The 23,536-nt window shown below is 46.2% G+C and overlaps 1 protein-coding gene across 1 annotated transcript in view; it reads right to left on the reverse strand.

The window, feature by feature from the left end:
* ARHGEF19 (Rho guanine nucleotide exchange factor 19) overlaps positions 1-23,536 on the reverse strand; it is a 275,868-nt gene that overhangs the window by 51,507 nt on the left and 200,825 nt on the right. Inside the window, exons 6-7 of the mRNA XM_069611104.1 lie at positions 684-934; positions 126-286 (exon numbers count right to left, since the gene is read on the reverse strand). Coding sequence (XP_069467205.1) covers positions 126-286; positions 684-934 — 412 coding nt within the window. The remainder of the gene's footprint in view (positions 1-125; positions 287-683; positions 935-23,536) is intronic.

Raw genomic sequence — 23,536 nt, forward strand, 5'->3', positions numbered from 1 at the left:
GTTCAAATGAACTTTTCTGATTCAGTAAATTCACGGTAATCCATGGAGGACATGTTATTGCTGTGGAGACTCCCCTTATCTCTGGTGGGAAAACGTGAACGGTTAGCGATGAGTGAAACTCTTACCTCTCACTGACATCCTTCACCTCAGGGAGCTTAGAAAACAGCCACTGCTTGTCCTGGGCTCCAAGGCATTCATGAAGCTCTGGCGAGTTCAGAAAGTGGTCAACGGTGATGGAGAGACTGTGGATGTAGGAAGACTCCGATGTGATCAGCTCAAACTTGGCCTGCGCAGTGAAATAAAAAGAAATGAGATCCCTGATCTGCAAGAGATCAGCTCCTGGAAGCCAGGAAGGGATGGAAGGTGGATACAGAAAGGGGGAAAACAAAAGGCTAGAAGGGAGATCAATCAACTGTTCGCTGAGACGAAGGGGAGGGAAAAAGCAATTATATGGGAAAGGAGAGAGAGAGGGAAAGGGTTGTGAGGCATGGAGGAAGGAGAAAAAAGCAGGAAGAAGATTGGAAGGGAAAGAAGATCCTACTAGAGGAAGACGGGCAGTGTGGGGAGTAGAAGAGAAGAAAAATAAGGGCACATGAGTGAGGATGGAAGGAGAACAGAGGCAGGAGAGGTTAGCGATGGAAGGAAAGTGCAAAGCTCTCTGCTCCGCCCTGTTCCCACCTCACCTCCCGCAGCTTGCGTTCCTGGGTGCTCAGTGTGGCCAGCACCCCACTGCCTCTGACATCAGGGATGTCCTGCCACAGTGAGAAGGTTGAACCCCTGGACGAGCGCTGTGAGCGGAAGGAGCTGGTGGGTGACAGGTTGGTCTTTGGAGACACATCCCCATCCTCTTCCTCTTCTGCAGGAGTGTCCTCACGCTGCTGGCGTTGGATCTCACGGTTGATGGCCACGTCGTTATACTCTTGGTAGAGGATGGCTGTGGGGAGAGTAGAGGGTATCAAAAGGGTATATTCCCTCATATGCAAATAACCTCCTAGTCCTATGTAAGCACAGAAACACTCCATAGAATTAATCTATTAAAGTACTAACACTTTATATTTATTTAGCTGTGTCAAACGTATCATGAACTGGGCCAATTCAATGACAAAGTGTTGTAAAGGCATGAACAATCTACTCCTGATAGTTGTAAGGCTGACACAACTATCACATGCAAAACCCCTTTGGCACTCTAATTACATTCCTGTCTTTGGCTCTTCAGAATAAAATGCCCTCTGGATAGCATCTGACTGGTGCTTCAGTGGTTCCCATTCCATTCAGTCCTATGTACCTCCGCCATTGCCGGCACCCATAATATCCCGGTAACACCGGGATATCGGACACTGGTAACTGTAAGAGGGGTTTGCTGGTAACCTGCCGGGAGCTCCGGCGGGTTACCATCAAGCTCCCAATGAGGGCCATAAGTCACCAGTTCTGACCAGTTCTGACCAGTTCGTATAAGAAGGTAAAATCATAAGGGTTTGCAACCTGCAGTTCTCCAGATGTTTTCGACTGGGGCTCCCATGATTCCTCACCATGTATTAAACCACGAAGGTCTGTGACCTGTAGCTCTCCAGATGTTTTGGACTATGACTCCCATAATTCCTCACCATTTACTATACCGCAGGGGTCTTCAAACTGTGAGTTTCCAGATGTTTTGGACTACAACTCCAGTGATTCCTCACCATTAACCATGTTGGCTAGGGCAGATGGAACTTGTACTCCAAAAAATCAGGAAATCAAACATTGCAGGCCCCTACTATACCGGCTAGAGATGATGGAAGCTGTCGGCCCCAATGGCTGGATAGCCACACAATGCCTTCCATGGGGTAAAGGTAGTGTTGCTTTAAATTGGACTTTATTCACCAAACAAACATCTCTCCCATCTCTGAAAGGCTATCCGTGGCTACACAAACTCTCTTTGCCTTGTTTGTACTTTTCTGTTTGAATCTGTAAACTTTGTTCTGCAAAAATGCTTTGATTACTTACTGGTAATCTTCATTACAGCTCGTTCTCCACTTACTCGCCACAGTCCTTATATTTCTGAAAGATGTCGGTCTGCCGCTAGTCCTTTACTACACCTCCTATACATTTATTTGTCCCCAATCCTACTCACCCACTCCTGAGGAGCATAAAGCCACTCCAGATGCAGCAAACCTCCTGTGCACTAGCCAGGACCACAGACAACCACCCCCCTGGGCGTAAGGACTGTGACGGGGAAGAGCAGGACTAGGTGTAATGAAGATTAATGACAGATCGGAGGATAACAGAATCAAACACCTGATCCGCCTATCCCGGAAGAGCCAAGCAATAATGGTGGGTCAAGGTGGGTCAAGCTCTACAATGTCCATCAAAGGCGCCCCTCTTGCTTCAGCCCAGGAAGTATCCATAAACCTGGTAGATCTTCCCACCACCTTCCAGGCAGATGAACCCCAACCTGATCTTAGGCCAAACAATGGTGTCTCTGATGCATCGGCTAATGGACAGAGATGAATCCTTCTGGCCCTTGTGCGCAGAAGGGAACGGTCCTGTGTAGATACAGCAACATAACCTGCCTCACATCAAGTCTGCTCACCAGAGCTCGGACTCCGCAGGCATCTCCTCAGGCAGAGGGGGGATAACAATGTCCTGCGATAAATGAAATGTGGAAACCACTTTAGGGCAGAACGTAGCAACGCACATCAAGACAATGGCTTCAGGTGAAACTGAAAAGCATAGAGGAGTAGACAAGATTGTCCCTAATTTACCAATCTTCCGGACCGACATGATGGATGTTAATAAGAATGCCTTCATGGTTAGAGATTATATGTCAATGGTATCTAAAGGTACAAACATAGGACTCTGAAGACACCTCAACACCTTAGGGCGATCCCATGGAGGAGAAAGAGACTTTATCTTAGACGTGCCAGGGAACAATTGTGCAACAAACTGGCCATGACTTGATCAAACTCGGGGGCCCCCACCCAAGGAGCATTGACCATCCGGATCGCCGCCCACAGAGCACTCAGAGCCCTCAGAGAGGAGACAGAAAAGCCCAGCTGAAACCCCGCCTGCAAATTGTTGTCGGAGAATGTTATTCCACTGACACCAGCCGGGGAACATCCCCCAATGCCTATTGTAGGCCTTCAGCATGGAGGGTTTCTTAGATTCCTGGACTCCTTGAGAAATTGGAGAAAACGAGCCCTGACACTTCAACCCCTCCCTCTCAAGAACCAAACTGCCCAGCACCAGTAGTTGTGTGGTATTTGGTCTAATATTAATATTGAACGAGGGTGGGGAGGGAGAAACAGTGGTTGACCAACTGCCATCTGGACGAAGAGAGGAAACCAAGCCCTGCGCACCTATTAAAAGGCTACCAATAGCACCTCCACTCTGTTGTGCTGGATCCTTCTCAATACCCCGGGCAGCAGAGAGATCAGTGGAAGCATGTACGTCAGCTGCGCCGGCCATGGACTCGATAAAGCATCCACAGAAGTTGGGAAATCAGTGATTCCGACTGGAGGCAAACATGTCAATGATCGGAAGGCCAAACTGGGTTACCATGAGAGAGAAGGCCTCCACACTGAGAGACAGCTCCTGAGACGATGGACAATTCCTGCTGAGGGAATCTGTAAGGGTGTTGTGAATCCCTCTGGTGTTGGCTGCATCTAGGGATAGAAGCCCCTTCTCCACCCAGGCTCACACTCTGTGGGCAATGTCGGCCAGGCCCATGGATCCCACCCCCCTCCTGGTTCAAGTAGGACACAGTGGTCATGTTATCTGAAAGGATCTGGAATTGCTGGGATAGAAACTGCCTGGCAGACACCAATAGGACTCTCTCCACACAGCTTCCAATTTTCTCTAGGTGGAAGACCGCCAAGATTCACTTGAAAATCACTGCCCTGGAATAGTCATGGTCCCAAGACTGTCTCACCATCCTCGAGCGCTGGCGCCAGTGTAAATCACAACGGGAAGTAGCGGGTTCGATGGAATCCCCTTCCACAAGTTGTCCTGCTGCTGCGCTCTTCATCCCCTTGGGAAGATCAAAATTACCTTCTTGAATTCTCGAGAGGACGGAGGCCAATAGAAGAGCGGATGCCATATCGGAGGTTGTAAATGCAATCTCGCCCAAGGCATAACGAAGACCGTTGCTGCAAGAAGTCCTTGGGCCCTCAACCAATGCTTGGCCAAGTTCAACCTCTGCTGACACAGGACAGTCACCTCTTGCTGATCCTGAGAGCAATTGTGAATGGTATTTTTCCTCACAAATGAGTTGACATACTTCAGATTTTGCACCACTATGAACCCCCCCCCCAAAGCCTTTTGGCTCAGAAAGACCATGGAGTAACAACCCTTACCCAGGGAGGCTCGTGGGACTGGGCAAATCTCCTTCTTCTGTCGAAGCGATGCTAGCTCCTCTCTCAGGCAAGTCTTTTTCTCTGGACCCAGAGGTCATGATGTTTCCGCCACCCCTGATTCATTGCAGAGCCCCGGAAAACTCTATGTCATAGCCCTTGCATATCATGTCCAGCACCCAAGGATCACTGATGAAGGTGGACCAAGCGTCCTGGAACCATGACCCCCCCCCCTCCACCCACCGGAGCAGGAAGGATGATCCTCCAGTCCGGAGCAGGAAATCTTGGGTGGAGAAGACACTTTGACCTTCTGTGCCAGGGACTACCTGCTGCTCTGAAATAATGGGCAGCGTCTGCCCAAAGATAATGAAGGCATCGCTTGCCCAAAAGAAAAGGGCAAATGCCTGCATGAGTGCAGCTTCTGCTTATTTCTCAGCATGCTCGAATGCTTCACTTGTTTAAGCACGCCATGAACCTTCTCCTCCAATACCTATCCAAATGATTTGGCCCCTTGTCCCCATGGCAATGGTGGAGGCATCTACGCCATCATATTCCAGATCCGACAAGAACTCAGCCTGACGCTCCATGGCATCCAATAATGCTGAGCGTTCTTGACTATCCACATTTGTCACATAGCGCTCCTGCTAATCATACTACAGGGCCTGAGCAGTATAGGAGGCATGGGTGCAGCTCGCATTGCTAGACGAGTCCGGGAATAGCTCCTCCTGAGGGCTGAATACACCTTTTCCTCTGTTTGATCACGTACCGCTGCTTCATCAGGGGACATGGATGGACGCCCTGCCAGACTGGACAAAAGGGAGTTGGTTTCCAATGCCACCGGCAGCCTCAGTTCTTCACTCCTTAGTGGGTAGAGTTTAAACTGGTGCACCGTTGGTCTGGGGTTGAGGGTCATTGGGTCAGAGTCTGCAAACTGCATGCTGTTGGCCATGTACTCCAATACCTTGCCCACTGCTTTCTGCTCAAGGTACTTACCATTCGGTTCCTGCTCATCGGCAGTGGATTGGACTCAAGCTGAAGAATCTGAGGAGCTGGAGGAAGAAAAAGGAGAGTTTGTCGTCTCGGCCACCTTCTTGCGGTTCCATTTAATAATGTCCCCACATAAAATGTCTCCTGACAAAAATGTTGCCTTTTTTTTGCTGAGACATTATTACATTGAACAAGAGGAGCAGGGGACATCCCTGCAACCCATCCCCATACACAATGTCACCATATATTTCTAAATCTGCCTGCTTCTACTCTCCGCCCTTTGCAACTCATCCAGAACAGGACTACAAGACTTGTCCTTGGCCTCAAGCCCAGGGACCGTATCTCTCCAGGACTGAAATCTCTGCACTGGCTCCCAGTGGTTGCGAGAATTACATTAAAAACCCTCTGCATCGTCCACAAGGCCTTCTGGGGCCTCAATACCTTCAACTCTCTCTTCATAAATATCTTCCTTCTCGAGCTCTTCGATCATCCGCTTCCAACTCCCTCAGGGTAGGTCACTTCTCCAAGCAACGAGTTGGTGGTAGATCTCTTTCCTCGGCTAGTGCCTCCCTCTGCAACAGCCTCCCTGCCTCCCTTAAACTTGAGGAGAACCATCTCCGGTTCCGTAAGCACCTCAAAACCTTTCTCTTTGCTTCTGCTTTCTCTCTTCCTCTCCTCTGCTGACCTCCTGGCTGTAACCGGTACTGCACTGGCTACCTGGACACCCTCTGATCCCGGGCCCAGGCCGCTCCCCCGCCAGCATCACACACCGGCACTGCCCGCCTGGTACTTGGGGACTGTTCTGCATTCCTACAGTCTCCCTACCAGCCCTTGATATCTGATGTCCGCACTTACCCATGCACTTGCCACAGGCTGGCCGTTATTTTACTTATTATTATTATTATTTATTCCCATGTACGGCACTTTCCCTTCCCCCTTCCCACGCACATGAGCGATCTGAATGCCACCTGGCCTAGTAGGACTGTTGTCCGTCGTCCTTTTTTTTCCCCTCCCTTGCCTCGTCTCAGCTTGAAACCCTTATGTATAGGCGCATTATAAATGCCATATCATATCACATCATATATATAATGTCGCCAATGGCTTTTCACTGTGACATTATGTATGGGGACATTATGAAAGGGGACATTATTACCTGATGCCCTTCTTGCCTGTGTTTCTCTGCTCCTCCTGAATCAAGGCTTTTAACCTTGTTTTGGAGCATTCCTTCCTCCTCCTGGGAACTCCAGGGAAGAGGAAGAAGTAGAAGAAGGCGAGTTCCCACGCCTGCATTTCACCTCTTGTGTGATCCCATGCTACCTCTCAACAGCAACACACTGTGCATCGAACTGCCTTCACTGAACCTTCTTGCCCGAACGGCCTCTGGTGACCAGGAAGCCACCAGATGCTTACCACGTCGGAGGTCACAAAGGGCCCTCACTTATGAAAGGTGCCCCCACGCCCCTGCTCCATTCCTCTGCGTGATCACGATGTGCCCCCAGTCTGCCCCACCAAGCAGGCCGCGCCCAGGGCTTATTGCTGTGTCCCAAATCTTGCAGTCTCCAGGGCCCCCTCTCACCGGGGAACACAACGTCCGACCTGCCCCACTGCTCCCTATGCCCAGCGAACAGGACGGGAACGAACTCTCTCACAAGAGGACGAGGGCACAGCCCAGCTGGTCTCCATCCAGGAAGGCAAACAGGAGGTTGGCTGCATCTGGAGCAGTTTTATACCCCTAAAGGGGCAGGGGTAAAAATAAATTGATAGCAGGTGTGGGAGTGGACTGGACGCGAACCAATGTCCTTCTGACATGTAAGGACTGCGACGAGGAAGAGGGAAGTGTGGTTAATGATGAGTTTTTTCTCTAGTGTTCGCTCGTGTAATGATCATTTAAAGCCCTCTGGTGGAAAGTATGGGTACTACACCAAGTGCAGGGTTTAAACGAAGAATGGACTCGAAGTCTCAGTGCTTTTAGGTTAGTATGTATGGAGCATGGACCGCTATTCTGATGCTTGATCATTTCTTTCAGGGACTGGCTTACTAGGATCTTGCATGCAAAGAAACTCAGAAATAAAAATGCCAGGGATCGAAATTGTCTGTAAGTAAGCACAAAACGAAAGTAATTAGCAGACCATTTGAAGCAGTCTTGAAAGGCAGATTGTGAGGCACGGAGGCCCTTTACAGAGTCCAGGGTTTTTTGTGAGCCATTAACCCAGGGTGGGTCCAAAAAGGTACCCTGAGCGCGAGCTCTGCTGGGCCTCCCCACCTGATTTCCCTGCCATGAATGAAAAGTTACGAGTGACAATACTGCACTTCCCCAGCAGACGGCAGTATCAGCCTTGTTTAGAATCATATCATCAGTTCCTAACCTTTGGGGTTACATTGGGCCTCATTACGGGTCCGGCGGTAACCCTGCCGGTGCTACCGGCGGGTTGCCGCCGGACCCGTAATAATTTACTGGTACCTGACTCCGGGAAGTCAGGCACCGGTCCATTTGTTAATCCCCATTCCCATAGAGTCCTAATGAACTCTATGGGAGTGGTGACATGGGAGCACTGGCACGGTTAGCAACGATGCCGGTGCTCACGTGACAAGTCTGCCTACTGTGGCCACTGCGCGCGCTAGGGTCAGACCTGCCGCGCACGGCGGCTCCGGCAGGCAGACCTGTAGTTTCCCGGTGCAGAAACAAGGGTGCCACTAAGCTCACGGGCACCCTAGTTTCTGGACCTGCAACATTGTAATGAGGCCCATTGTTTCTTTTTGTGATACTCTGAATTATAATTGTTCTTTTATAACACGCTCTAAGCACGAGACCGGGATTCGCACCTGTGTTTCTATGCATTGTCTTGCTTCCAAGAGAAACGTGTTGCCCCTGAGCTACACTCCCGGCCTATACTGGAAACCGATTTCTAAGAATGGAAAATATAGAGAATAAATTGTTTTTTGCACACATTATATTGAGGGTTTGTCATTAGAATGACTAAAATAATGAATGCATACGAATCATGTATTTTCTTTGAAAGAATTGAGGGATTGGAACCTACGGTCCCTCGCTGACCTTACACTGTTGTACTTCCTGTCATTGAATGTTAATTACTTTTTGTGCCGTTCAAACAGGAATGTTCGTCCTTGCTCTGAACTTTTCATTGATTGACTCAATCCTCGCTTGTGTCCACCTGCGGTTGGACACAATGAAGAGTGTAATTTGGGGCACTGTAAATCCTCAATAAAATAAAAATAGACCCATCTTGAATGGATTTTGTTTTTATGTTTGGAAATGTTCATATTAGGAAACATTTGATTTACTGATTAATTTTACTATATTGTATTTACCACAGCTTTTAACATAGATTCTGTTTCCTTTCATGCCATGCACAAAAGCCTGTGCGCATCTTTTAGGCGACTAATCAGGGCCTCATGCCTTTCAAAGCTTCCTTGTCTACTTTTAATTCTTAAGCTCCAGCAAACACTTCTTAGGTCCCCCTCCCCAAATATTGCTTGGGTGCTCGTTGGCGCTCCTCGCCGATTTCTTGTCCCACTTAAAGAACTGACAGAGACCCGGCAGTTCAGGCGCAGTTTTGATTGCATCCTTTTTGAGAATGTGTATTTTGTATTGTATTGTTTAAAGCGCAGACCTAGCTTGAGAGCATCGGCGCGCTGTACAGAGTGCGGGTAGCCGGCATTTGGGCTGGCATCTTTTAACAGTAGCGCAGTACTGTGAGGTCTGTGTGTCGGTATGGGCATCCATTAGAACTTATGAGAATGGGGGCACGTGAATCTCTATGGACTGATCCCCACGCAGCCACCAGTGGAGCATCGTGCATTGATAGCGTGGGCATCATTAGGTGGCCACCACTTATTTCTTTAGAGTTTCCAGTTTTCTAAAGTGTCAGGATTTCGAGTTTTATAAATATTATGGCATTTATTGAGCATGTACCTAGCTTCGAGAAGCAACAAAGTGCTTTACTGAGGTTTACAACAAGACAGTTACATAACGGAGCACTTTACAGAGGTATACAACAGTACAGATGCATAACGGAGCACTTTTCAGAGGTAACAACAGAACAGATATACAGTGGGGGTTAGGATACAGAGGAGGGGTACAGATGTACTGGGTGGTGGGGATGTGAGGGGTTGGCGGCGTCTAGCGAGTCAGGTGGCACGAGGGGTGACGTGATGGCCTAGGCGCTGAGAAGGAGAGCCTTGAAGAGGTGGGTCATCAGTTCTTTTCTGAATTGTAGGAGCGTGGGGGCGAGTCTAATGCTGAGAGGGAGGAGGTTCCATAGTCTTGGGGTGTAGGCAGAGAAGGCTTGATTGCTGCATTATAAAGCTTGAATCAGCTCCCGAGCACTCCCCTATTGCTTTGGAGCGATGCAAAGCCTATATCTCTGGTTACAAAAGGTAGAATAATGCACAGGACAAGATGCTTCTGGGTGCGGCATCAGCATCTGAGATGAGGCTCTCTCCTGTCATCTCTTTCTCCTTCTGTGAATTCAGGACTAATCATGGTTGGGTTTGCGCCAGGAGGGAGATGCTAGAAGGTTCCAAATTCTTTAACTTTGAGAGTTGTGCTCTTTTTTGTGGTCACTCTCTGGAGCAGGGGTCTGCAACCTGCAGCTGTACAGATGTTTTGGACTGTGACTCCCATACTCCTTTACCATGGTCGGAGTGGTGGTCCAAAACATCTGGAGAGCTATGGGTTAGAAGCCCCTCCTCTACAGCTTCCGGGGCTCGGATCTGGCCAGACAGGGAATTGCAGGGTGTCTTGGAGGGGACATCGGCTGTGTTTCACACAAACAGTGTGATCGAGCTCAAACAATAGCCCTGCCTGAGAGCCAGAGTGATCTGGGAAGGCGAGAGGGTGGGAGACCTCACAGGGGGCTGTAGAAAGGCCCTCTATCAGGGTGACCGTGAGGGGCTGTGCATGGTTGTGTTCTGTTGGGCTCGCAGTGAGCAGGTTTGTGCTCTGGCTAGGCCAGAATATGAGGGTCTAGGTAGTGAGGGCAATGGCTTTGCCAAAGATCCTAATCCTCCACAGCTGATATGTCTTAAAGCATGTTTCTGTCTGGACGGCCTTGAGGGATGGGGTGCGGCATAGCCCACCAGGGGGGCAGTTCATATTCTTCGGGGCAGAGCCTGGCAAGGAATGTTTTATTGTTTCAAGTAAATATTCTTAGTGACCTGACTGTCCTGGGGACTGAGCAAGTGCCAGGATGAAAGATGACGCACAGACTGAATGTGAAACTGGAATGAGGCACAGAGGGGCCCAAGGACAGGAGCCAGTCAAACAGACTGCCCTACCCCACACCTCGAGAAAGTGCTCGTAGTGAGTCGCAGGGCAGCGACAGTTTGGCGCGAATATTAGGCGTTCTCCTGTATAAAGGGTGATGGGCCAAGTGGAGCCACCTGTGACAAGCACCTGCCCTGAAGGGTAGCACCACGCAGATCTACTCTTTGTAATGTTAGAATCTGTTATGCAAACGCCAAATCACAATTCACTGTATCGTGTGCACTATATAAAAGGCAAATAAAGCTCAAAGTTGTTGTGCCCATTAAATATGTCCGAGATGTGCAGTGACAGTCGGTATAATGGATTTTAACCTTTTCTTTTTACAACGCAAATTTCTTTTCGACCGCCAGATGGCAGAGTTGCATTGCTGTGAGGCATGTTGTTGGCATAAAGGCTTGACGCTTTGTCAAAACGTTCAAGAGAAAAGACTGCCCTTTCACTGCCTCGAGCTCTCTCGAGTTCTCTTGTTAACTTAGGCCAAAGTGCCATGTGGTGTGAAAAACAGGTTCTTCACACAATTATTGGACTAGGTGTTTTTTTTTTACAGAAACGTGTTAAAGGGGGGGGGGCTAGTCCGTTGTGTTATTTTGGGCAGCAAGTCTTTCCTCCTAATTTGAACCCCGAGTCTGAACCTCTACAGAGAGAAGAGCTGTTAGCATGATTTGTTTTTTTTACAATCAATCTAAAAATGTATATCAGAGTTTATCGCACCTGCCAGTTTCAGTCGTAACCATAGCAACACACCAGCACTCATGTCTCAATGAACAGCGTAGAGTTTATGACATCGCATTCTGAGAATAAGGGCCCACCCAAGCCCTGCTGCTGCACAGCGAGAAAGGGGATTGTATAATGAAGCAGAATAACGGGCGCCAGAGGGCTTTATTGTCTGGTAGGTGACCCCTATCTTAATGGTCCCAAGCCGAAAGCAAAGGCCTCTAACGAGGTTGAAGCTAGCCTTGCACACCATAAACCCTCACGGTAAGGGTTCTGACACTATCATAGAATAAGCAGAGGGGGGGAAATGGCAGCTCACCTGAGGGGTTCCTGTTTCACAGCTTGCCCCGCCTTCTTGACACGTCACAAAGGGAAACTTGGAATGCAGCCTTTGCACACAGGTGGAGCTTCCCTACCCAGCTTGATTAATAGCCAGAAAGCTAGTGGACTGGGAACCAAAAGTGGCGCGGGAGATGCTTTTCAAAATGGCCCCATATTACACTGTGCAAGTGAATGTAGCAAGCAGGCCCACCCCCTCTAAGTAAGGTTCAGGGGGGTTCTCCCCAAATAAAAACTTGAAAAAAAGTCCATGAAGTGAATTTGAAAGGTCGTTCTCCCTAAATATAAGATCGAGTAAGTAGTTGAACATAACATACAACTGCCATGAGATGTGTTAAGAGAGAGGACTAACATAGTGGAAGCTTTATAACACAGTCTTAACTTCAGGCTGATATACGGGAGAAGGAGCGATGGAAGGAATGGGGCTGTGTGGAGAGGGAAGGAGAGGTCGAAAAACCGGGGTACCCCCACAAAAGAGGCCATAGTGCAGAGGCCCACCAAGAAATATCCAGAGTTCCCTGTATGGCACTCCACCATTGCAGCTAGAAGCTGTGAGCAGAACAGAGGAGAGACTTCAAATACAGGCTCACACTGCGGGTAGTGTCCGGAATCCACGCATTCGATTGTCCAAAGAGAGGAAAACAAGCTTTAATGAACACCAGTGCCTTGTGTGTCTGTGTCGACATAAGTCGCCGAGCCTACCTCTCCACCTCAGGACAACCTGTCAGTCTGCTTTACTTGCTCCTGTAATGCAAGAAAGTGAGGACAACTATCCTGAACACAGGCAGCTAGCTATGTCTCCGTGTATGATCCTTCCGTGGAAAGTGTGTGCAGCACCTCCAGGCCTCACCAGCTCTCTCTATTCTCAGTACCAGCGATGCAGCATCGTCAGAAGGGAAAGTGGCGGGGGCGTGTAATGTCGCTTGGACAGATTGGCAATTATTTCCGTGCCAATCCGGGAATCGAACCAAGGTGTGAAAGGATCGATGTTGGACGATCTCATAGGTAAGCCTGTTCACAAACTATTCCTATCCCTACCGAACACTGGCGACGATGATAAAGACAACGCGGCCGTGAACGCAACGCTGACCATGCGCTGCCATCTGCGAGTGGATTCAGATATTGTGAGGTCAATGTGGTAAGGGAAACCGCCTCATCGCCATTTGTTAGGCCGGATGGCCAAATGAAATGAAGACGCGACACGGGAAGACCTTGGAACGTGTTGCTTTATTAATTGCTAAACTCAAACTGCCTTACTTTCCCTTTACTCCTCCCCGCTCCCACGTCATTCCTCACGTGGGCTATGTCTTCCTTAAAGGGACAGAGTCTCGTAAAAAAAAACCTCTAATATGGATACCGATCCCACATGGCTACCGACCACAAATTGCCGGCAGCGTTCGAGATCGACCAGCTGTAAGAATAGTCACATTTGATGCATGTGCGTGACATTCTGTTGCTACGACAACATCTTCGTGTATGGTTCCAGAATGTTGATGGAAGCATACACGAAGATGTTGATGGAAGAAGTTGGTCTCTCCGGGGCTCTTACGAATAAACCTGTATGAATCTTGATTCACACAAGATCGGAGTTGTGTGTTGATGCGTCAATGTACACTACAATTGGCGACGAGGAGGTCCTAAGGAAGGAGCCCCGGGCGCAGCGTTCGTAGTGAAAGGGAACTGTTGATCGCTGCCGTTACAGTGACGAAGTACGGCATGGCGATCGTAATTATATTAAAGAGAGAAATGCGCTCATGAGAAGGAGGTGAGGAGCGGGAGACCGGGTGTAAAAAAAAAAAAAACAAAAGAGACTTTACATTGTACTTACAAGCAGCGGCGGATGAGAGACGTGCGCGAGCGGCCAACTGCCTATCGCATTAGAGGAAAGGACCCTAGTACGTGCTGAACGTGCCGCCATTTTGAAAAAAAAAACGGAGAAGCATACGGAAAGAGGTACAGATACAATGTGGATGTTATATAAGTGGTGCATTTAAAAAAAAAAAAAAAAAAAGTGGACAATACTTATTGAAATAGAGTGCAGCACATTAAGTGAAGGTGCCCCAGGAAGTTTATTGATATAGAGTGCAGCACATTAAGTGAATTGCCCCAGGAAGCTTTAGCAACATCTGTTGGAATATAGGGAACATCATGCAGACCATATCTGCTCCAGTGAAGTTTTTGCCATTGCCTGGGAATCCAACATGTTCTTGGGAACAATGGCAGGATAATTTTCAAGTATATCTGAGAGCAATTGGAGGGTCAAGATACAGTGATGATCAGAAGGAGGCCACTCTTCTAAGTTGTGTAGGTGCGGAGGCACTAAGGATTTTTAGGACTTTACCTGAATTGGTACAGGATGAAGTGAGTTGGGAAGAATCGTCGAGTGGAGCCAGAAAATATGACACAGCAATGGCCAAACTCAATAAACATTTTGGAAATAAAATTAATATAGTATTGGAAAGATATAGATTCTTTACGCGAAAACAAGGTAAGGAAGAAAATATAGACTCGTATTTAGCTGCATTGAGGGGGTTGATGGCCACTTGTGCGTTCACAGGAGTTGCAGATGAATATTTAAGAGATCAGGTGGTGTTACATGTGGCAGATCCCCGGATTCAACAACGGTTATGGCAAGCGAAAAACCCCACATTGGATAAAACAATTGAGATAGCCAGATCTATGGAATTGGGGGAAAAATGTATGAAGGAAGTTCAAAAGAAAATGGAGAATGTGGAAGTTAAATCAGTACAAGAGATGGAGGTTGGGAAATATACCAGTCAAGAAGATGATTTGGTTGCCATTGTCAAGAGGTTGGTCAAATCAGATGTTAATAGTGGAAGTAGACAAGGAAGGAGTGGAGTGTTCAAACAGAATAACAGATGCTGGAATTGTGGATGGCATAGACATGCCGATACAGACAGAGATTGTCCAGCTGCGTCAGCGGAATGTTACAGATGTGGTCAATTGGGACATTTTGGAAAAATGTGTCACAACAATAGATCAAGAGGAAGATTCAACAGCCGGTTTGGGAGAAATATTGGACGCTACAATAGAGGTAGAGGTGCAGCGATGACAAGTATAAAACCAATGGAAGACATGGGTGGTCCGAGTAATTTTTTGGCAATCAAGGATCGGCTTGAAGATGAAGTTCAAATACTAACTCTTGCATCAAGTGAAAAAGAGATGGGACCATGGGTAGCCATGGAGATAAATGATATAACGCTACAAGTAATGGTGGATACTGGTTCTCCTTATACAATGGTTGATGTAGAGACGTATGTCAATGTCTTAAAAAAAAATTTGGGGGAATTACAAACGACAAAAATCAAGGCAACTGGATATGGAAAAACACCCATCAACATTATAGGATTTGTGTGGGTACATCTGAAATTTGAAGGGAGAGAAACATATTGTAGATTATTTGTGGCTGAGAATGGATTTTCAATAGTAGGTTGGTGGGAGCAAGCAACATTGAAAATCAGAATTCATCCTGGTGAAAAGGTACCCATCTTATGCATTACGGAGAGCAGTTGTGATACAGCAGAAAATTTGGCAAAAGCCTTTCCGAAAGTTTTTAAGGAGGAAATTGGTTTACTCAAAGGATTTGAACATCGAATTATACTAAAAAGGGGTGCAAAGCCAGTGGTACATAGAGTGAGAAATATACCCATTGGTACCAGAGAAGCATTGAAGGCTGAATTAGAAAGGTTATGCAAGCAAGATGTCATTGAACCTATTGAAAGCTCGGAGTGGTTATCCCCCATCGTGATTGTCAAAAAACAGGATGGGTCCATTAGAATGTGTGTGGACCTAAGAGACTTAAATTCTAACATTTGGGTGGATCGCCATCCGTTGCCGAACATTGGGGAAATGTTGACTACCATGAAACCGGCAAAGTATTTTACAACGTTAGATTTATCGTCAGCGTATCACCAGGTGCTGCTGGAAGAAGAGAGTAGACATCTAACGTCTTTTGTGACACCCTTAGGAGCCTTCCGGTACAAGAGAATGCCGTTTGGGTTGGCTTCAGCAGCTGCAGTGTTCCAGAGACTGATGCATCATTTATTTGAGGGTCTACAAGGAGTACATTATTTTCAGGATGACATATTGGTGTCAGGAATATCTCAAGAAGAACATGATGCAAAGTTATTGGGAGTATTACAAGTATTACAACAAAAAGGAATGACCTTAAAAATTGAGAAATGCAAAATCAAGAGAAGTGAAGTAACATATTTGGGTCATCGCATAACTGCTGATGGAATAAAGCCAAAAGACTCATTAGTAGATACCATTTTGAAAATTGCTGATCCCAAGAATAAGGACCAACTGAGGAGTTTCATGGGATTAACGGAATACTACTCGAAGTTTGTTGACCATTATTCAGACAGAACAGAGAGAATGAGAAGTTTAATGTGCAAAGGTGTAAAATTTGAGTGGACTGAAGGTATAAAAAAGGAATTTGAACAAATCAAAATTCTGATCAATAAAGCACCGGTATTAAAATTATTTGATTCAAGCGCAAAAACAAGAATATCTGTGGATGCAAGCAACATAGGACTGGGAGGAGTTCTAGAACAGGTTCAGACTGGAGAAGTTGTTCCAATTGCTTTCGCTTCACGGACATTAAGAGGTGCTGAGAGACATTATTCAACAATTGAAAAAGAAGCTTTGGGGGTTAAATGGATATTGGAACATTTCAAAAGTCTCATTTGGGGCATTCCGGTGGACATTATTACAGATCACAAACCACTTGTACATGTGTTGAATTCAAAAAATCCTCATATGACCTCTCCAAGAATAAGAAGATGGATATTGATCATCATGCAGTTCAATGTGAGGATATATACTCCAGGAAAAAACAATGTGGTAGCGGATTGTTTTTCTCGCCTGCCGTGCGAGAACGTAGCAGAGGTTGGTGATGAAAGTGAAACAGTGATGGAAGAACAAAATATGGACTGTATTATTGCTCAAGTGCATCCCAGTTTTTCAAAGGAGGAATGGATAAGAGCTAGTGAATCTGACCCTGAACAAGAAATGTTGAGAAGAGCCATTGAGAGTGGATGGCAAAACATGGATGACAATACAAAATACTGGGAGAAATTTAAGGATGAGTTATCTAATGACAAAGTTTGTGTTTATCGAGGAGAACGCATCATACCTCCAACGAATTTGAGGAGGAAAATTATGGACATTGCCCATGAAGGTCATGTGGGAAGGATGTTGACAAAGAGAAGAGTAAGAACTGCTTATTGGTGGCCTAACATGTGGAGTGAAATGGAAACTTTGGTCAGAGATTGTACTGCATGTGCAGTGAGTGACAAGAGTAAGTTGAAAATTACAACCCCATTGCAACCAGTGAATATTCCTAGTACAGTATGGACAAAATTAGCCATTGATATAACTGGGCCCTATGAGACATTAGAGTCGAATAAAGTGTTCCTCATAGTATTGGTAGATTATACGTCTAAGTGGGTGGAATGTGGCATTGTTGAGGACTCAGTGTCAGCTATCAAAGTAGTGAAATTTCTGGAAGAAATCTTTAACCGAGAAGGTGAACCGCAAGAACTGGTGTCAGACAATGGAACTCAATTTATGTCTGTAGAGATGCAAAAGTTTCTGAAGGACAGAGTTATTAAACATAGCACCACAGCTTTATACCATCCAATGGGAAATGGGTTGGTAGAGAGGATGAATCGTTTTATAAAAGGTATTATTCAGCTAGCCGTGATAAATCAGTTACCCTGGATAGAGACACTCAAAGAGGCTCTCAATACGTACAAAGTCACGCCACACTCAGTCACTGAGGAAATGCCATTCACGTTGATGAGAGGAAGGACACCTACTAATAGACTGAGACCTGCTTGGATGGAGAGAAAAGGAAATAAGGAGATAAATTTGGAAGACATTGTCAGCAAAGTAAAAAGAAAACAAGAAGAGTATAAAAGATATTATGACAAACAAAAACATGTTCAAGAAAGCCAAATTGAATCAGGTGATTGGGTTAGAGTCAAAGAGCCAAACAGGGTGATGAAAGGAGAATCAAGATATCGTCCTCCTCAAAGAGTGAAGGAGTGCTCAAAGAAATCTGTGATATTAGAGGATGGCAAAAAATGGTCATGCGATGATGTAGTTTTGGCAAAGGAAAATGAGATGAGGAGAAATGAAGGAGAACAAGGCTGGTGTGAGGAAACATTCCGGAATAAGATATCCAAGGATGATATTGAAGAAACAAGAGTAAGATGTAAAGATAATATACAAGAGGAGAAAACCCAAGGTAGACCACAAGAAGTAGGGAGTGACAAATCTTGGGCTATACCAAGACACAGGAGAAGATGTTGGAACCGTAAATCTGACTATGTGTACTATTGAAGATTTGATATTTAATGATTGGATCCAGATAACGAATTACAACCCTGATATAATGAAGTGGATCCAGATAACGAATTACAACCCTGATATAATGAAGATACTGTATCCTTTATTAATATACATAGTTCAAGTTATTATGCACAGTAATGTATATATATGCAACAGCAGTTAGATATAATAAGGGTGTTCTAGTTTTAATGAGTTTTTTTTATTTTGTTATTTTGTTAGAAGGGGAGATGTAAGAATAGTCACATTTGATGCATGTGCGTGACATTCTGTTGCTACGACAACATCTTCGTGTATGGTTCCAGAATGTTGATGGAAGCATACACGAAGATGTTGATGGAAGAAGTTGGTCTCTCCGGGGCTCTTACGAATAAACCTGTATGAATCTTGATTCACACAAGATCGGAGTTGTGTGTTGATGCGTCAATGTACACTACACCAGCACAAATAGGGAAATCGATGCTTCCAGGAAAAGAACATGGCTCTGAGTTGACATTCACACTAGGCCGTCACAATTTCACCATTCACTTGTCTTGCCATCCAAGGGTGGCCACACCACAGGTAGGGTTGCCACCTGCCCGGATTTAGTCCGGCTGACCGTATTTTGAGAGCTTTGTCCGGTTGTAGGGTTAACAGGGACGGCATTCAGAGTTTGAAGACACAGAAGCCAGTGCAAGTGGCTGGGGTTTTAAGGTGTGTGTCAGCCAGAGTGGAATGGGCTTCCTGCAGTGTTCCTTGAGATGCGATTTACAGCTCTGTTGTCAGATAAGCCCCGCCCAGTAGGCATCAATGAATGTAAAATGGATTATGGGGCAAGTTCACCTTAAGTGACCCTTTCATGTGCAAAGCTCCAATTCATCATCCAAAGTGGTAACGTAGGGGCTGCTATTTTTGACAGCCCACATGCATTTTCAAGGCAAGCCCAGACCACAGGTCTCCCAAGCTATTTGGTTCATGTGTGAAAGAAAAGGTTCACTTTAGATATAAAGACATCTACAATGTTGCCTGCTTGTTTGAAAGCAAAACAACTGTTTTTTTCTCCAGAACTGCACATTTTACTTACAGATATGCAACGCAGTATGCTGGATCCCTGTTTTCAAGAATGCAAAAAACAAGCAACATTTATTAATATACATCTCTGCTTCACAGCCACCAGATAGAGTAAGGAGGCAGTGGATGGAGAGAAGGGGTCAGTGTTTCCTTTTAGGCCAATGCCAATTTCCATTTGATGTGTGCTATAAACATTTAAGAAAAGCTAAACTACAAAGCCCAGAATGCAAACCGCTGTTGAATGAACAGCCAGTGCTTGATGACGTGTCAGCCACATTATGGGACCACTCTGAGTGCTTTAGGTTTTCTTGGAATGTAGTCCCCTCTCTGCAGATCTATAATGCTAAACAACTTTAAGTGAGAGTTACACCATTATTATTCAGTTTCACTGTTTATTAGTTGCTGTCTAGGAAATGGGTTATTTATAATGCGCTTACACCAAAGCTCATTACATAGAACATATTTACATACAATTTCACCACACTAAAGTTGGTACTCATTTATCGACCTCAGAAGCATCAAAGACTGAGTTGGTCTTGCAGGGATTTGAACCTGCAGATCACACACAGATCGCAGCAGCAAGCACTCTCCCCACTGAGCTATTTCACCGGCATTCATGATATCTCTGCCCACATCAAACTTCAATGCTGCCATTTGTTGACTTGCATTTCATTGGAAAACTTAAAATTCGCTGTTATATAAGGAAGTGAGATGTCTACAATATTGCTCTATAATATGCCTAGCAAGTATAACAAAAAAGATAAAATGAGGATATTTAATAACAGGCCAGTTTCTATAAAACGCTAGGAGGGACGGGGAAAAAAATCAGTCAATCAGTCACAACTCAGTGTCACTGGCCATGTCTCTAAAAATTGCAACAGACCATTCTGTTATTGGTGCGCACTTTATAAAATGGTCATAGAATCACTCTCACCTTTTAGCCATGTGACTTTATTTTGGAATGTTTGCTTAATGAGTTAATGTGCCTGCTGCAGTGATTTATGTGAAACCTGCATCTAGATTTCTGCCGCAGGTTTTTAACTCACTGAGCTATTCCAAGGGATCACTAGTGTTCAAAGCTTAAAATAAAGCATCTAGGAAGGTTTTTACAGCTGTATTTAAAACTAATAACATTTTCAGAAATTAAACGATCAGTGTAATGTATTCATTGTTGAGTAGAGAATGTGTCCAGGGTAGACTGAAATGGAGGGCAGGCGCCAAAAACCGAGGTCAGAATGATTTGGCTCACTGGATATTTTGCCCTACAACTCCAATCCGCTCTAGCCAGCATAGTCTGTACCATAGAAAGAGTTTTAGCCCAAAACATCGGGAGGATCCCCAGCATGCCGACACCACCACTGTGTACAGTTGAATGTTGAATTTGTTATTGTAATAAGTTTGAACTCTGCAGTGCTTGTGTGGCTTTCTATGTCTCTTTTTTCTTGCATTTTCTTTCTTTTTTTATGCCAGGTTCTGGCACTGTAATATGACTGTGCATGTATTGGAGGGGCTCAACGTTTTCTTTACTTATCCGCGTATGCGGCCCGCATAAGTAAGATGCACAGAACCAGCATATGATGGTCCAGCTTTTTCGGGTTGAGAGATTTTGCTCCCTTCTTTAGGAAGATGGGCTTTGAATGATGTTTCATGGAGCTGAGCAGTAGTTTTATTGTACTGAGGTATTTTCTTTTTTTAAGCAAGCAATTATCCATTTTTTAAAACGCATGCCTTTTTGTTAAAGGCCATGCTATCTTTGAGCCCTCTAATTTGTATAAAGGTAAAATACACTTGTAGGACGCCTTGAGCTAATGGAATAGCCACCAGGGTCGGACTGGGACATGACATAGGCCCGGACACCCCAAAAAAAGTGGCCCACCCCTCGCCTCAAAAAAGTGGCCCTCAAACCATCATCTGTGATTCACGTCAATTCACGACTTTACAGAAAATGCTACGTATGGAGGGTTCATGTGTCTGCTGCATGTTATGTTTTGTGTAAACACTTGAGAAAGTGATAACGTTCCTTTTTGTTTTTATTGAAAAACAACAGCATCACATAGCTGAATATTTATTTTGCAGAACCAGACTCAAGGGATGTCTACTCGTTGCCACCAGTAATGAAAATAGAGTTTCATTTAATAAGCAGTACAGCCAAATGATGACCCCGGAAAGTAACTTGGCAGTTGTATTTATGCTCAAATATTACATTACAACACAACTCATAAAATAACATAACTTTGCATACTTATAGTTCTGTGACAGGGTCCACAGCTCCGAGGCGCAGGAGTGGCATGAACCAACCTCCCCCACTGCGGTTTTGGGACCTGCTGCAAGTCGATGCTTATACAGGGCTCTGCAACCCCAGCAGGGAAAGAGGGTTGGGGTGACGATGGTTGGATAGGAAGGGGGGAAGTAGGGGAACCGGAATGAGGTACAGGGAGAGGTTATGGATAGGTTGGGGATGTTAGGGTAAGGTTCTGACCACTGCACACGCTTCCTTACACTCATAGAGCACGTGCATAACCAATACAGGCTATTACTTCTATGTATGCAAGTATGTTTGTAGGTAGTAACAAAATGACATGCTATTCCCATCTGTGTATGTTCCAACTTAACTGTAAAGTATGTATCCTGCTACGTGGCTTCTGGCTTGAATGATGATTCACCCAATCATGTAACAGTAAGCATGCAACACCCTTCCCACACCGCTCAGTACTCACTGCCCCTGTGCAGTGTCCTCCATGGCAGAACCAAAAACACAAAATGCTGGTGTGGGCCAGTTTATTTGGTCAAAGTGGGACACTTCTTGGCCAATGTGGGTCAGTTTGATAAGCTACTTCACTATGGGGTTAGTAGTTTTCACCGGTGTTGCTGAATAAATATTCTTTAAAATGCGCAATTTGCATGACACTTTATCAAACCCCCCCCCTTGGTTACTATTCAAACAGCTGTGATTGCATGCATTATCTTACAACAAAGGAAAGTCAAATAAGGCCCAGAGACTCCCACACAGCCATGCAACATCTGCATCCATCACAAAATGTTTAAAGAGATTCAAGCAAAGTGCATTCCCTTTTTAAAGTGGTGGAGGAATTCCAGCCCCATCGCAAGTGCAGCACACCCTACATCAGTACATAACATAGGGACATCTTGCCTCAGTGCCTGGGCACCTCTTGGCACATGGCACCTAATGCCTCTGAACAAGGGATATAAATATTACCTTACCTTCTCCTGGTTGGTAGCCTACATGCGTCCAGGAAAGAAGCAGGCCCAGGAAGAGCAGCTGAGTCCCCCAGCCCAGGCAGACTCTCTGCACATGGGAAGGACCGAGGCCAGACCCTGGGCTCCTGGGTCCAGGCCCAGGTCCCTAGGCTCACGGCTCCACCAGAAGTGCAGGTATTAAAATGCACAAAAACAAGAAGTGCAGGTACGGAGGGCTGGGTGTGTGCCGGCACATTTAAAGCACTGGATATATGGGAATCTTGGCCCCTCGCATGGACACATTCTTGGAAGACATAATAATTGGTAACAAGGAGGGGCCAACCAATTGGGGTTATCAGATAAATGTTCGTCAAATGGGGCATGGGTGTGGAGAGGTTTCTGGTTCTCGACGAGTGCTCAAGCCTCAATCAGGAGAGAAAAGGGGCCCAGCTGGGAAGCCATTCCTGGCCCACCACGCAGCTCACAGCTGCAACTTGTGGTGGGCACTGGCAGCGGTCGCGGTGTCGGAGAGCAGTCTGCAGAGTATGTGTACAAAACACTGGGAGGGAACAGGCTGGGCTAAGGCAGCCCGCCCTGCCCTGCCGCTCCCTCCCAGTGCTTTGTAATACTGACTGCTGCTGGCACGGCGCCATGGTGTTGCGGGTCGCGGCAGTTGGCCGCCGGGCCGCCGCATGTATCAAAGAAAGGTAACAACGCCGGCGGCAGGGCTGCAATTGCAAAGGATCTGTAAGATAGTTACTTACAGATCCTTTGCAAGTTGCATCCGTCCGGCGAGGTGTAGGCCCTGGGTGCCGGTTCCTGAAGTGTGAAGCCCATGCCTGGGCCAGAGACCAGCCAACGTGGACTTCAGGAACTGGCCCCCAGGTCTCTGGCCATGATTTCGGATCGGCCACGGGCCGATTGGCTGACGGGTCAATCTGGCCCTGATAGCCACGCTCCTCCTGTGCTGTCTGAACGCAGCAGTGCATGGGTAGGCATTTGCCACTTGTCCAATCCATCTGTTGGTCCTTTATTTATTTTCAGAGTTTATCTGGCCGGCAGCACTGAGTACGCATGTGCAGGTGTTAACTCTAGTCTTGTCCTCGTGGCATTGCGCCTATTTACAACTTGAGGCCTAAGGTGATTATTAGGTCCTCACCGCGTTCAGCCAAGTTCTCCCAGCCTGAAGGTCTGAAATTTGGCTACCGCATCTCCCCTCAGTTGTGCCCCATGCAGTAGCATTAAGTTGCTCGGTAGA

This window comes from Ambystoma mexicanum, chromosome 8 (genome assembly GCF_040938575.1).
Source record: "Ambystoma mexicanum isolate Mex_15411 chromosome 8, UKY_AmexF1_1, whole genome shotgun sequence".
NCBI classification, from domain to species: Eukaryota; Metazoa; Chordata; class Amphibia; order Caudata; family Ambystomatidae; genus Ambystoma; species Ambystoma mexicanum.